This window comes from Scyliorhinus canicula, chromosome 17 (genome assembly GCF_902713615.1).
Source record: "Scyliorhinus canicula chromosome 17, sScyCan1.1, whole genome shotgun sequence".
NCBI classification, from domain to species: domain Eukaryota; kingdom Metazoa; phylum Chordata; class Chondrichthyes; order Carcharhiniformes; family Scyliorhinidae; genus Scyliorhinus; species Scyliorhinus canicula.
Genome location: NC_052162.1, coordinates 91229457 through 91245534, shown reverse-complemented (window position 1 = coordinate 91245534; position 16078 = coordinate 91229457). Strand labels below are relative to the sequence as shown.

General features: G+C 48.1%; 1 protein-coding gene across 2 annotated transcripts in view; it reads right to left on the bottom strand.

Moving 5' to 3' along the window:
* Nucleotides 1-13148: 13148 nt before the first annotated feature.
* Nucleotides 13149-16078, bottom strand: part of LOC119951662 (sodium- and chloride-dependent neutral and basic amino acid transporter B(0+)-like) — a 97347-nt gene continuing 94417 nt past the window's right edge. The window contains exons 12-14 of one of the 2 annotated variants that reach the window (XM_038774852.1): nucleotides 15674-15783; nucleotides 15402-15572; nucleotides 13149-13385 (exon numbers count right to left, since the gene is read on the bottom strand). In XM_038774852.1, coding sequence (XP_038630780.1) covers nucleotides 13248-13385; nucleotides 15402-15572; nucleotides 15674-15783 — 419 coding nt within the window. In that variant the 3' untranslated portion in view covers nucleotides 13149-13247. The remainder of the gene's footprint in view (nucleotides 13386-15401; nucleotides 15573-15673; nucleotides 15784-16078) is intronic. The other variant, XM_038774853.1, reaches the window with a different exon arrangement.

Here is a 16078-nt window from a genome sequence, read left to right as displayed (position 1 = left end):
CCTTAAACCTATGCCCCCTAGTAATTAACCTCTCTACCCTGGGGAAAAGTCTCTGACTATCCACTCTGTCTATGCCCCTCATAATTTTGTAGACCTCGATCAGGTCGCCCCTCAACCTCCTTCGTTCCAGTGAGAACAAACCAAGTTTATTCAACCTCTCCTCATCGCTAATGCCCTCCAGGCAACACCCTGGTAAATCTCTTCTACACCCTCTCTAAAGCCTCCACATCCTTATGGTAGTGTAGCGACCAGAATTGAAAACTATACTCCAAGTGTGACCTAACTAAGGTTCTATACAGCTGCAACATGACTTGCTAATTTTTTATACTCAATGCCCCGAGCAATGAAGGCAATCATGCCTTATGCCTTCTTGACTACCTTCCACCTGTGTTGCCCCTTTCAGTGACCCGTGCAACTGTACACCAAGATCTCTCTGACTGTCAATACTCTTGAGGGTTCTGCCATTCACTGTATATTCCCTACCTGTATTAGACCTTCCAAAATGCTATACCTCACATTTGTCATGATTAAACTGCATCTGCCATCTTGCTGCCCAAGTCTCCAAACGATCTTAGTCCTGCCGTAGCCTCTGACAGTCCTCATCACTATCCGCAATTCCACCAACCTTTGTGTCGTCTGCAAACTTACTAATCAGACCAGTTACATTTTCCTCCAAATCATTTATGTCTACTATGAACAGCAAAGGTCCCAGCACGGTTCCCTTCAGAACACCACTAGTCACAGCCCTCCAATCAGAAAAGCACCCTTCAATTGCTACTCTCTGCCTTCTATGACTTAGCCAGTTCTGTATTCATCTTGCCAACTCACTTCTGATCCCATGTGAATTCACCTTTTGTACCACCTTTCTGGATCAACAGCATTGATAATGGCTCCAATACCATAGGTGGAAACGTCACATGTGACCAGTAAGGGTTTGGCGGGATCGTAATGGATCAGCAACCCGGAAGATGAAAACTGCTTCTTCACCTACCAAAAAGCTGCATCCTACCAAAAAGCTGCATCCTACGGCTGGCTCCAAGCCCGTACATGATTCTTCTTCAGAAGGAGAACAAAGGGGGGGCCAAAGTGGTTGCAAGGTTTGAGAAAAAAACTCTTGTAATAGTTAAAGGGCCCAAGAAAAGAGTGAAGGTCAAGGAGTCCGTTGGTGTGGGCCTGTTGGAAGGCACACACCTTCTCCACGATGAGGTGTAAACCTTTGCAGTCCACCTGGTAGACGAGATAGACCACCTTCCTCACATGAAAATGCACTTTGCTCGTTGTAAGTGGACAGCGGCATCAGAGAATCTCTTTAATACAGCCTCCAGGATGTCGAAATGTTCTTGCTCAGAGGCTGTTGTGACCAACACATCATCTAAATAAACCACCACACGTGGCAGCCATCCCAGGCTGTTCTCCATAATGTGGTGAAAAATTGCACAGGTGGAGGACACTCTGAAAGGCAGCCACGTATACCCGTAAAGGCCCATGTGCGTATTGATGGTAACTTACTAGCCGGGAGTGGGATCCAACCCGAGCTGTACATAGGCATGGGTCAATTGAGCTTCATGAATGAATGCCCGCCTGCCCACAAGCTTCATGTAGAGATCCATAATGTGGAGTACGATCCAACCGTGAATACGTCAATTTGTAATCCCTGCACAAATGAACCGTTTTGTCCAGCTTCACTGCTGGTACCACTGGGAATGCCCAATTGACATGATGATACTCAAGGACTCCAAATGACTGAGCTCCATTTATCCTTTTCCAGCAAGACAAAGGGAACCAGGCGTGGCCAGAAATAAATGGTGGGGCTTCTGGATCGACCTGTATGTGGGCTACGGCCCCCTTTTATCTTCCTCAGTCCGCGTTGAAACACTTTGGTTTTTTTTTCCCCAATGCCTCACCCAGTCACCGGACCCTAATTGATGGATGTGCTGCCAATACAGCTGCAGATGGCACAACCAACCACAGCCCAATGGGCTAAACCCATGGCCCTTTACAATGAGCGGAAGGTGCACAAACTGGTGCCCACCAACCATCGGGGTGATGGTAGCACGCGCAACATCCAACAGTTCTTCTCTGAAGGCCTGGGTGTCTGTCAAGTCGAGGGTCTGAATTCCCAGCTTAATCATTCTCTGTGGTATTTTGGCCTGGATAAAGCATCTCCTGAGCGCACTGATTCCAATGTCCAGTCCAGCATCAAGCATGTTCAAATGTCCGATTGGAGGCATGATAAAAGAAAATTTCCAACCTGAATCTGATAGTGATTGGGAGCAGGCTTAGGAGCATTGATAGGTACCCAGCTTTTATCTGCATTGTCTGTTTTGTAAGGGCCATGAAGAGTCCACACCAAGTGTGTTGAAACAAAACCTTACTTTATTTTAGAACTACCAGTAGTTCCCTATTAGGTCTTCTCTAGTTGGTGCCTTACAGGTCAACTCTATTTGTACAAAGCGAACATTGTTAAGGGTCCCCTGCTCCCTTGTCGGAGGACCTCATATTCTGCAAGATGCACAAGGTAGTGAATCATCCGTACCACGTAAGACCCCTGCCAGTTATAACAGGTTTATAGGCTGATAATCAACCTGTTTGGCCTCATTATGCGCACACCTTTCTTGGCCATCAAATCCTGAAGTGGGACTTAAACCCAGAGTTTCCGGTCCGGTGGCAAAGACACTACCTACTGCGCCATAAGACCTCCCCTATGATGGCTATATCAGGATAATCAAAATGCAGCACTGTTTGATGTTAGATAGGATGTAAATCGATTGCATTTGGTCAATTCAGTGAGCTGCTTCTTTAAGTTTACACACAAACAGCAAATATCATCTCAAAGATTGTACTGTCCGAATCGTGTGTGCTCTACCTCTTTTTCACTGACCAATTATGCAAGATACGTCAGGCAATGAACCCTTTACCCTTAAATGTGTCACTGACCTGACACACAAGGATATCAGCAATGTACTTTAAGGTCGTACGCACACTTTAATCTTTCATCTTTCTGCAAGATTTCAAACCATTGAGTTATGCTCAGCTGATTTCTAAACTGCTCACAGGGTGTGAATTTCAACCATACCTTTTAGAGGTCAATTCTTGTTTAATCATATTATTTAAATTCTTGGGAGAATACTGCGATCAGTGCACCAGCAACAGGGTAACAAGCTCTGAGAGGATTCTTGAAACCGGTTGACCTGCTCTTCTTGTCAATGATTGCCATGCTGGTCTCTGAGCAGCAGAGAATAGTGTCTTGGTTTGGCTTCCATCAATCAGTTCAGTTTATATTATTGTTCATCTTTGTTAATGTTCAGTTAAAATACAGGTGGGGTATCTGTGAAGTGCCTTGCAACAAGTTGATAATTACTAGGCAAGAAACGAAAGCACTGTCCGGGTGAAGCAGTGCTTTGGAAAGCAGTCTGCCAACGGGCCTGGTTTGAGCTGTTCAATTCCAATGCAAAGCCTTCCTGGCTTGTCAGTTACACTGAATAAACCTTTCCCACTTTGCCCTCGCCCTGTTGACCCTAAGTTACCCGAGATGAGAAATTCAGTTTTGAAGGTTAAAACTGGCTGCTTACCGATCTTAATTCCTTACCTGACTGACCCAAGAAGGGGTTCTCTGCTTGCCTTCAATCCCACTCTGCTGAAACCCAAAAGAGAGCGGGGTGATGGCTGGGTTGCAAACTGATCAGTTTCAGGGGATTTCATTCCCCACGCCCACAGAAACCCATATCCCATTGTCTGGGAAAATCTTATCCCCCCACCCTCTGGCACCATCCCAAACTATCACATTCTACGTGACTGATTTCCAAACTGGTTACAGGGGGCGAAATTCAGCGAAGACCTTCGTGACGCCCTTGACCGGCGGGCAAAAACGGCGCTGGTGACTCCGGCGTCGGGGCCCGCTTATAAGCCCTAAATCTCCCATCCCGAAAGGGCCAGCAGCGGAGTGAAGCTGTACGCGTCAGTTTCAAACGCTGCGGAAGTGGCGCGTCGGTTGACGTCGGGTGACATCATCAACGCCGCCCGGCGTTGGAGGGGGGTAGGGGTGGGGGGGAGGGGGGTGGGGAGGGAGGGAGGTAGGGGTGGGGGGGAGGGGGGTAGGGGTGGGGGGGCGGGGGTAGGGGTGGCAGAATTAATCCAATTCTGGGGTAAACACAGAACCTAAAACGCACTGTAAATCTGTGCCAGTGCACAGGGGGATCAAATAGCTCTGGAACAAAGGGAAGGATGAAGAGAATGTGTGAGAGAGAATGGAGAAAGAGGGAGGAGAAAAGGGGAAGGAGGAGAAAGAGGCCCAGGGGTGGGGAGGCAGAATTAATCCAAATTCCTGCTTATTTCCTCAGACTCTTCAAAAGGTTGTTTCTCCCCAGGATTAGAAAAGGTGCCTTTATAATTCACAGCGCAGAACCCTTTCTGCGCTGTGAATTATAAAGGCAGAACCCAGAAACTTTGCCAAAAGTTTTTCCCTCTCTCTCCGCGCGTTTTTCCTGTTGTTGTGAAACTGACCTGAAATCGCAGAGGCTGAAGCAGAAATAGACAAATCCAGACACATCTCCCACCCCGGGATCCCAGCATTTCCCTCTGCATTCTAACCAGGCAATATTCCTGGGTTTAGGCAGATTGCAATATACTCACCAAAGCCCTGCTCTCAGCCAGAGGATGGACGGGACTCCCTCTCTCTGTCTCTCTCTCTCTGTCTGTCCCCACAATCTCCCTCTCTCTCTCTCTGTCTCAAACAAAGACAAGGCAGCTGGGAGGAAGGGGAGCCTTGAGGAAGATCTGCTGATGCCCCCATCCAATGGGGCCAACGCACCGTCGCCTCCCCCTCTGCACGCCGCTGCCCCTACCCCCTATCTCTACCCCTACCCCTACCCCGACCCCCCTACCCCTACCCCCACCCCTACCCCCTACCCCTACCCCTACCCCTACACCCACACCCCTACCTCTACCCCCACCCCTACCCCCACCCCCCCACCCCTACCTGTACCCCTACCCCTACCCTCTACCCCTACCCCCCACCCCTACCCCCCCACCCCTACCCCCTACCCCCTACCCCCCCACCCCTACCCCCCTACCCCCCACCCCTACCCCCCTACCCCCCCACCCCCCCAACCCCCCCTACCCCACCCACCCCCCCACCCCACCCTCCCCCACCCACCCCACCCACCCCTCCCACCCCCCCTACCCCCCCACCACTCGATGTAGGTAACTGAACGGCGTCAACCATCATCAATGGTTGACGCCGTTATAAACCTACTTTGATTTTCGCCGACGTGACCCGTGGCCACGTCGGCAGGACTTCGGCCCATCCGGGCCGGTGAATAAAAAAGCTTAAAAAAACAATGGCATCCCGCCGGCGCCAGCCGTTATCCGAGGCGGGCGGCGGGATTTGAAGAACGCCGTTTTATGGCGGGTGGGTGAATCTTTAACATGGCGGGAGCGGCAATATCGGCGCCGCCGGCCGATTCTCCTACCCTGCGTGGGGTTGGAGAATTTCGCCCAGGGTGTGAGTTTCAAGTCCACTTTTAAGAAGTCAATCCCCAGGAATTGGAGGATGTTGCCCCCTCACTGACTGACCTTTGCTCCCCGGGATTAGGAGACTCTTGCTTCCTAACGTTGTCACTGTTGCTGCGTAGCCTCATCCACTGCCACAATCAATGGTGCTGAAGTGGGGAATTGGCAAAATCAGAATGGGAAATGCAACGATTAATTTAAGCCCCTACCTATTGCTTTTCTCAGCAATTGAGGGGAACTAAAATTCCTTACCATGAATTTCAGCCATTGTCTCAATTCATTCCATTCCTGCTTTAGAATTCCACAAATGTGAGTTTTTGAATTACACCACATGGTGATAATTGGACAAAATTGAGCTTTCAGGCCAAAGCTTGAAGTGTTGCGAGAGCCTAATGGGAATTTGGGCCGTTGCTCTCATAGGCAACTCCATGAGAAAGACTCACCCGAATTTTGGACATGTGTATCAGATTGACAAACCTCTGCACACAGTGAATTTCTGAACTTATCAAACGGCTCTTGTTAGAAACACAGTTTGTTCATTACAAACACAAAGTCAAGGGGGAATATTCTCATTTTTGCCACAGGGTATTGGCAGAGGCCGATTGCACAGCTGGCCTTTCTTGTCACATTGTGCCAGACTCTGTGCAAACAAAATGGAGATGTGGTCCACGCCATCATGCTGACAGAGCAAGCCGGCAACATCAGGAATCCTTAGATTATAACAAAATAAAAGGAATCGCCCGCCTCCCCCCATGCATACAAAGGCTGCATCTCCCACCACACACACACACACACACATATACCTCACACCTACAGCATCCCCCCTCCACGGCACAGAGAATGGATGAGGGGAAAACCCTTCATGGAGTTCCCCAGAGGTTCCCCCCTTGCCACCATCCCCTGGGGATAGGGGCAATGATGTGGCAGTGCCAGTGTTCCAAGCCCAATACTGGGGACGGTGCCAAGTGACAGTACCAGGGTGCGGTGCAGGGGGCAGTACCAGGCACTTCCCTCTCCCCCTGGGATGCTAGATTTTCCTGTGTGCTCCCGGCAGGTTCCCTTCACCTGGTTGCCATTTTTAATGAAACACTTGTAATCCTTCCAACGTGACGTCACCACGGTGAGGTGGTAATTTTCAATGTGGAGGGAAGCCCGCTAATTGAATTCAAATGAATTCAAATGACATTCCCAACCTTCCTGGGCGGGATTATCGGTACGCCACTGGGGGGGAACGGGAATATCGGAAAATGAGATCTCGCCCGTGAGATTCTTGTTTCCGTACTCTCGCGGGATTTTGTGCCCACATCGCCATTTGCACACGTGGTAAATATGGGTGCAAAATCCCCCCTGACTTTAAAATGATTAGGCCTGAAATTAGCAGGGATCAGTGCACACAAAGGCATTAAATAGAATGATATAGCAGAAGGTGGTCATTCGACTCATTGTAACTGTTGAATAACTCCCACACTCCTGCTCTTCCACATAGTCCCACAAATATTTAGCCTTTGCATACTTATCTGATACTGATAGTCCTTTGGGCAAATCTTCTACCAACACCCTTTTAGGCACTTAAGGGCCGGGATTCTCCCCTACCTAGCGGGGCAGGGGGTCCCGGCGTGTTGGAGAGGCGTGAACCACTCCAGCATCGGGCTTCCCCAAAGGTGCGGAAGTCTCCGCACCTTTAGGGGCCAAGCTCTCACATTGAGGGGCTAGGCCCACACCGGAGTGGTTCCTGCTCCACCAGTTGGCGTGAACGGCCTTTGGCGCCACGCCAGCCGGGGCCGAAAGGACTTCGCCGGCCAACTAAGTCTGCGCATGCGCCAGAGCGTCAGCGGCTGCTGACGGCATCCCGGCACATGCACAGGGGAGAGGAAAAAGAGTGCCCCCACGGCACAGGCCCGCCCGCCAATCGGTGGGCCCCGATCGCGGGCAAGGACACTGTGGCGGCACCCCCCCGGGGTCAGATCGGCCTGCGCCCCCCCCAGGACCCCAGCGCCCACACTGGCGGGAGAGGGTTGACATTGGCGAGACTTTGGCCCATCGCGGGCTGGAGAATCGCAGCGGGGGGCCCGCCGACCGGCACGGCGCGATTCCCGCCCCCGCCGAATCTCTGGTGGTGGAGAATTTGGGACACGGCAGGGGCAGGATTGACGCCGGACCCGGGCGATTCTCCGACCTGGCAGGGGGTCGGAGAATCCCGCCCCCGATCATAACAACTTTTGGCGTGTTTCTTTTCTTCCCCTTTCTTTGCCTCTTCCTCTTTTGCTAATTAGCTGAAAACTATGTGCCCTACGGTTAACGCCCCTTTTGCCACAGGAGACTGAGTAAATAATGAGAAACTATCAAAACCTTTCATTATATTATACAAGATCACATGGCACAGAAACAGGCCATTCAGCCCCATTAGTGAACGCTGATATTTATGCTCCATTACAAGCCTTCTCCACTCTTATCTATATCGATCACCGTAATCATTGATTCTCCTGTCCCTTTTGTGCAGTTTCTCCTTCAATGCAATAGGTCAGGATCAGTGTGAAACAGACTCGGACCACTGTGAAGCAGGTCATGATCATTGATCATCAGAGTTTGGATCTGAAGCAGTGAGAGAAGAGCAGAGATTTGAGATTTTCTGTGGGTCTGGAGTCACATGTAGGCCAGACTAAATAAGGACAGCAGATGTCCTGGCCCTGAAGGACATTAGTGATCCAGATGGGTTTGCACGACAATCGACAATGGCTTCATGGAATTTGAATTCAAATTTCACCATCTGCAGTGGCAGGATTTGAACCTGGGTCCTCAGAGCATTACCCTGGGTCTCTGGTTTACTAGTTCAGTGGCAATACCATGACACCACCGCCTACCCCAGGAAAAGATCAAAAAGTTATGTCAGTATGATCTCACAAATTAAGACGAGAGTGGAGTAACAGAAAGCAGCCATGGTGACAATGCCAATAGGCGTTTAAGTTAATCAACTATAAATTTAACCGAAGGCTTTTAGATGATATAAGTTAAATAAAAATATATCAGTTAACCACCCTATACAATAGTGATGTGAGCACAAGAGAGCTCATCGGTGAGTAGCTGTAAGTTGTAGTTTTATTATGAGTGGAATAACAGGACAGCTTAGACACATGGAATGCACATCCTGCCCCATGTGGGAACTCCAGGGCATTTTTTGCATTTTCGATAAAGACATGTACAGGAGACATCCATCAGAAGCCACAGTTAGAGTCCTGGGTCTCGGAGCTTGAACAGCAGCCTCACTGTCACACTGCGATGCCTGGTTTATAATGGTAGAGGCGGGTTGCCTCACATCCTTTAAAAAGTACCTGGGTGAGCACTTGGCTGTGACTTAATATTCGAGGCTATAGGCCTTTCATGTGGCCGAAGGGCCTTTTCTGCACTGTATTTGTCTGTGAATCTGTGAATGATATGGCAAACAGAAAGGTTCAATACAGTTTAGCATAACTAACCTACATTTTTAATTTTCTTGCTCTCGAAATAAAATCTAATGCTTGGTTTGCTTCTCTTTTGAGAACCTTGCTACCTGTGGCGCTCACGTTTAGCAAATTATGTAATTGTACTCTGAGATCCCTTCATTCCTCTACCCCAACTAAGCCTTCAACTTTCAAGCGGGAAGTAATTTTGTTATTCTTCCTGCAAAAAGATACTAAAATGTGCTTTATCCATGTTGGTCTGAATTGACCAATTATTAGCCCATTCTGTAAGTGCATTAGTGCCCTCCGATAATCTGTCGCAGTCCTCTTCAGGATTGATGTCACCCAACACTCATCTCCCAACTCTGTCCACAGCCCTTCCCCACTGGTCCCCTGAGGCCACATGGCGTGACCGTAATCGCTACTCTTATTATAGGGTATATTGTCACTGTCGGTGTGGAGTGGCCTCAGCCCCACAACTCAAAGATGTGCAGAGTAGGAAATTTGCCCCTTAGTTGGAAAAACATAATTGGTATTCTAAATTTACAATTAAAAAACATTACAGGGCATTTTATCAAAGGCCTTTGGAAAATCCAGATATATTGTATCTATTATCTATTACATTATGACTCTATACCCTCCTGGTTGACTTCTCAAAAAAATTCAAGTAGGATTTTCCACTTTGAAATTCATGCTGGCCATTCATTGTTATATTTCTAATTTCTGGATGTTCTTCTAGCCTCTCCTCTGGTAAGGATTCCAGTCAGTAAGTGGACATTGATGTTAACTGACTGGTCTATCATCCCCTATACATGTGCTGTCCCCATTCTTAAATATGATAATTGTCCTAAGGCGCTTCTCCTTTTCTATTGAAGTATTAGATATGGGTAGTGTTACAACACATTGGAATAGCGCACGGTCAATTACAGCCCCACATACCCCAAAGTCCAACACAAGTGAATTAACCAGTAATTCATCTAAAACTACCCAATAATCACAATCACCAGGTTTGTGAACTTAAAACACAATTACATTTTATTCAGAACAAGAACTATAATAAGATATGCAGTAAATGCAACTGGTTAACTGTCCTTTAACTCTTGACTCCATTTTAACTCCCCCCATCCTCTTACCCGCACACACAAGATAGACAAATGCAAAGGGGGGGAGGGGAGTCAAAAGATAAGTCTTTTTGTCAGATGGTAGTTTTATTTAGCTGCTTTGCTTCAATCCCGGCCTTCAATTCAAGGCGTGTCTGCTGGATTCATTCAGGTATCTCTGGTTTCAGCACTGCTGTACTCACACCTTCTTTCAGCTTTCTGGAGAGAGTTATATCGCTCACAGTATTTCCTGGTTCGGCACCTTATTTCACATCAAAACTTGCCTTGTCTGTCCAGGCCTCTGTAAGTCCAGGAGAGAGCACCCAGAGGCTTTCTAGGGAGTGAGTCAGCCCTCACAGTGAAGAGGGTTAGCTGGATCTTTCCGGAGAGAGACTTAGTTGGATCTCTTTAACCGGCTGCCAAAATCAAAACTGAAACCAAACAAGAACCATGGGACTCCGAAAAGCCTTCCGGTGGAATAATATCCAGTCACCACTTGTTACCTGGCAGAGCACAGCCCTCTGGGCTCATTCACAGGCCACCAGCCAAATCAATCAAACCGAGTCCCAACTAACTCTCTGTCACTGATGGCGGCCAGTCTGCAATCTCCAGTTCAGACCAGCACAGCACAGCACGGTAGCATGGTGATTAGCATAAATGCTTCACAGCTCCAGGGTCCCAGGTTCGGTTCCCGGCTGGGTCACTGTCTGTGTGGAGTCTGCACGTCCTCTCCGTGTGTGCGTGGGTTTCCTCCGGGTGCTCCGGTTTCCTCCCACAGTCCAAAGATGTGCGGGTTAGGTGGATTGGCCATGCTAAATTGCCCGTAGTGTGCTAAAAAGTAAGGTTGGGGTCGGGGGGGGGGGGGTTTGTTGGGTTACGGTTATAGGGTGGATACGTGGGTTTGAGTAGGGTGATCATTGCTCGGCACAACATCGAGGGCCGAAGGGCCTATTCTGTGCTGTACTGTTCTATGTTCTATGTTCTTCCGGATTCTTCCTGCTGGAATTAAAGTTACATGCTTCTTGTCTTAAAGTGGCAAGTCCATTAATCATCCATGGATCAAAAATGTAACAGCAAAAATAAAAGAAAGGGGAAACAAGGGAACAAACAGGGAACAAACAGGAAGGACTTTGTTACCTCCTCCTTAGATTCTTTTAAAATATGTGGATGCAATCCATTCAGACATTTATCCTCTTTGGATTTGTTTAGTTTATTCAATATAGCCTTTTTATCACATCACTCATCCCTTCATTCTGTATTCTGACTAACTGTTCTCGTTGGTAAATACCAAAATGAAATAATTATTTACTATTTCAGCCATCTCACCAACATTACCAGTGCTATTGTCCCGCCCATCGCTTAGTGGTCTTCTATCCACTGAGGTCTTTTTTTTTACTTATTGGCTAAATAATTGAATTTTAAATAATTGAATTTTTTGTTTTACGTTTCGTGAACATTTCTATCAAATGTCCTCTTAACCTTCTCTACTCTAAAGAGAAGAATCCCAGTTTCTCAAAAACCTTGTGCTATTTGAGTAAATGCACCCTGCACACTCTCAAAGGTCTTGGCAACCCCTTGAAAGTCTGATGCCCGGAATTAGGCACGATACTCCAACTGAGGGCGAAGCAGTGATTGATAAAGGTTCAGCGTAACCTCTTTGCTTTCCTAGTCTACATTTTGATGCTGTTTACCTTTTCTAAACATCTAAAGGTAGCCCGGCAAGACTTTGGCCGGAAATTTCCGGTATTTCGCAGGCGGTGGGATTCTTTGGTCCGGCCGGCGGCGTGGGTTGGCTTTGACAAGAATTCCCATTGACAGCGGCAGGAGCAGAGAATCCTGTCACCAGTGAATGGCACGTCACCTTCTGTTGCCGAGAAACACGCAGCTGGGAGACCATTATTATAGCACAGGGAGCACCAAATTCTATATCAATGAACTCTCCGACATGCATCTGAACATCACTGAGTGGAGTAAGGAGCAAGAACTTGGAAACAAATGCTAACAAGAACTGAAAGTGAACTCAGTCGTTATGACAAAGGAGTTCGGACAAAGTTAACAAGAGAATCTTCGTGCAAGACTGAAGAAAAGGAGAGCAGACTGCAAAGGCAGCACCCAAGCAGATTTAAGGTCACAATAAGAAATAGGGCAAAGGAATTCCAGATTGCCAGCAGAACATTCCTGGTCCTTCCCGTAGTGGGATCTTCTGGTCCGACCGATGGCACCCCCGGCGGCAGATGATGTGGGATGTGCAAGACTCCGTAGACATCGGTGGGACCAAATGATCCCGCTGCTGGGCAACGGTGGGCCGCCTCTACAGCTGGAAAATACATTGCGGAGGGTCGGGATAATCCCTGCCATCTGGGCCACAACTGGGTTGCTGGCTGTTCTGGAGAACTTGCACTGAACTTAGGATGAGAGTACGGCAGAACAGCAGCAGATTGTCAGTGTCATTGTTTCCAACGCAAAACAAATTTTTGTACATGTCCACAGGTCACTGGGAGGGGCAACACAGGTGGAGAAGGTAGTCAAGAAGGCATATGGCATGCTTGCCTTCATTGGCCGGGGCATTGAGTAGAAGAATTGGCAAGTCATGTTGCAGCTGTATAGAACCTTAGTTAGGCCACACTTGGAGTATAGTGTTCTATTCTGGTCGCCACACTACCAGAAGGATGTGGAGGCTTTAGAGAGGGTGCCGAAGAGATTTACCAGGATGTTGCCTGGCATGGGGGTTATTAGCCATGAGGAGCGGTTGAATAAACTCGGTTTGTTCTCACTGGAACGATGGAGGTTGAGGGGCGACCTGATAGAGGTCTACAATATTATGAGGGGCATAGACAGAGTGGATATTCAGAGGCTTTTCCCCAGGGTAGAGGGGTCAATTACTAGGGGGCATAGGTTTACGGTGCGAGGGGCAAGGTTTAGAGGAAATGTACGAGGCAAGTTTTTTACACAGAGGAGAGTGGGTGCCTGGTACTCGCTGCCGGAGGAGGTGGTGGAAACAGGGACGGTAGTGACATTTAAGGGGCATCTTGACAAATACATGAATAGGATGGGAATAGAGTGATATGGACCCAGGAAGTGTAGAGGATTTTTGTTTACACGGGCAGCATGGTCGGCACGGGCTTGGAGGGCCGAAGGACCTGTTCCTGTGCTGTATTTTTCTTTGTTCTTTGTTCTCTTTGCTCTTTCTTTTCAACTTTCACATCGCAGGAGTGGCCAGAAGTTGCACACAGTTGGGGGCTTCTTCAGAATCAGATCTTTTTCTGTATCTTTCCCCTCTGTGTTGTTTTAAGTATGGACCCCAATCAGGATCTGATTTGCAAGCAGCAGCGATTTTCTGTAAAAGGAAAAGTGAAAGGTTTAGTCATTGCTTCCTAGTTTATAACCCACTGTTAACTTCCAACTCAAACAAAACGCTGATCCTAAACAGATTACCCAGCAGCTCGATCTGACAAAAACAAAAGTTGGGGAGGGAAGTTCAGGTGATCCCATGGGAAAGTATTGATGCAGTATTTATTTTCATAAAAGGCCAGTGTTCTCCAGAACAATGTGGGGAGTATGGATTCCCTCCTATCGTTCAAGGTTTGCTGGAAGAAGATGCTGGGCCCGGTTCTCCCAAAATGGAACAAAGTAGCGAGCGCGTTTAGCCACATGTTCCCGGTGCTCGCAGTGCCGAGAAACACATGGCTATTCAACACGACTAATGTTGTAGAATCATAGAATTATCATAGAATTTACAGTGCAGAAGGAGGCCATTCAGCCCATCAAGTCTGCACCGCTCTTGGAAAGAGCACCCTACCCAAGGTTAACACCTCCACCCTATCCCTATAACCCAGCAACCCCACCCAACACTAAGGGCAATTTAGGACACTAAGGGCAATTTATCATGGCCAATCCATCTAACCCGCACATCTTTGGACTGTGGGAGGAAACCGGAGCACCCGGAGGAAACCCACGCACACACGGGGGGATGTGCAGACTCCGCACAGACAGTGACCCAAGCCGGAATCGAACCTGGGACCCTGGAGCTGTGAAGCCATTGTGCTATCCACAATGCTACCGTGCTGCGCCACGGAGGAGCCTGAATGGGGAATGCGCACCCAAGGCTTGTTCTGTACAGTGGAGAGCTCCACTCATTGGAACTCACCAGTGTAGCGGGAGATCTCCGAGGCCTCTTCAGCAATCGCCGACCTCCCCCCCCAGCCGAACACATTATGAGGGTGCCCCGCACCCCCCCATGTATCACCCCCCCCCCCCCCCCCCCCCGAATACCCATGCAGGGCACCTCCCACCTGATCGCATCACGCAAAAGATGCCATCTTGGAAGTGTCAGTGCCAGCTGGCAAAGCCACCTCGGTACCTTGGCAGTATCAGGCTGGCACCCAGATGTCAAGGCAGTGGCACCAGCAGGCATCTGGGGGCCTCCGATCCCCTGGTATACCCCCACGAGTGCCGTTCCATCTGGTCCCCGTTTGTGGGGACCAGTGCTGAACAGCGCTCACCGGAGGTCTCTGAGGCGGAGGGGATGAATCCCAAAGCCTCAGGTACCTTGGGAATCTGCACATTAGAGTCAAACTCTCTAATATACAGATGTGTCAAAAAGTGATCATCTCGCGCAGTCACATTGGATCGAGCGAGGCATTGAGAGTCAGGTAAGTCCGGGAGCAGGGTCTCCCGGCATTCATCGACCACGATCAGTCGCAGCAAATTGCTTTTCCGGCACAGCATGGCCATTAGATCATGCCCGTTTATTCTAGTTCAAGGTGGGAAGTACCTGGCTGGTTGAGAATTGTATTATAGAAGAATCATTGCAGTGTCTGAAAACCTTTCTTCATTTTGTTATTGGGTGCGCGAGGAATTTTGAAGATGTGTCTCAATTTGTTTTGGTGTGCAACTTTATGCACCTGTATACATGCCTGTCTCTTCAGGTGTCAAGGCAGTGGCACCAGCAGGGCCAGGCCGCCATCCTGCCCAAAGAGCAGGCATCTGGGGCCTGATACTGCCAAGGTACTGAGGTGTCTGTATGTCATAGTGTGGCACATATGTGTGAGAGAGCAGAAGGGAAGCTCATCCAAGATTGAATCTAAAACCATTGTTCAGAATGAAGTGTACAGAATGGGAGTGCTGGGCACAGATACTGGAATCCAGATATTCCAACTATTTAAATCATGCCTGGTATCGATTTAAAAAAAGAATAAAATGTGTTAAAAGGTTGATACAATCTCGAGAGATACAGCATAAATATCTATTATTTCTGCCATCTCTAGTTTTCCACTGAACCTCCAGTGAATATCTGCTCAAAACTGGGAGAGCTGTTCTCTTCACTTTTAAAGGTAACAAGGTATTTCTTTACCTGGAACAAAGTCAAACCTTCAGCTTGGACAACTCTCACAATAGCAATGATAGGGATCCACATTACACAGAAGGTCATCATACACCAGCCAAGTGCTGTTGCCCAGAATGGAAATTCAACAGATCCATATTTTGGTGGAGCGAATGTCACTAATGACCAGAAGAAAATGACCTGTTCAGAAGGATTTCAGAAATCAAGATCAGCTCAAGAATGAAAAACATCTGCTGCTTGTTCATTTTCAATTTAAGTCATTAAAAGATACATCTCCTTACTGCCAGCAAACACGGAGAGATAAAAACCCAACAGACTCTCCACCACAGCCAGAAGAGCCATGTCCTTTCCCCAATCATCATCTCAATGTCCTTGATGAATCGGTTTGCCCCTGTGAACAACAGGAAAGTGGAGAGACACAATCACTCGGTTTGTTTTACATTATAGGAGAATAAGCATACATAATGAGGCTTGACCGAGAGGCCACAAATCCATTAGAGTTCTGAAGCACCTGAGCCCCAGAGAAAACACTGCTCAATTGACAGCTCTGGTTCTCTTCTATCATGTTTATTTTCACAAGAATGAAAGATAAGAGGTTTCAATTGCCGATTGAAACTTTATTGGGCCCAGATGATCGACACTTTTATTGTCCTAGAGCAAAAATTAGTCTTTGTTTAATCAATTAA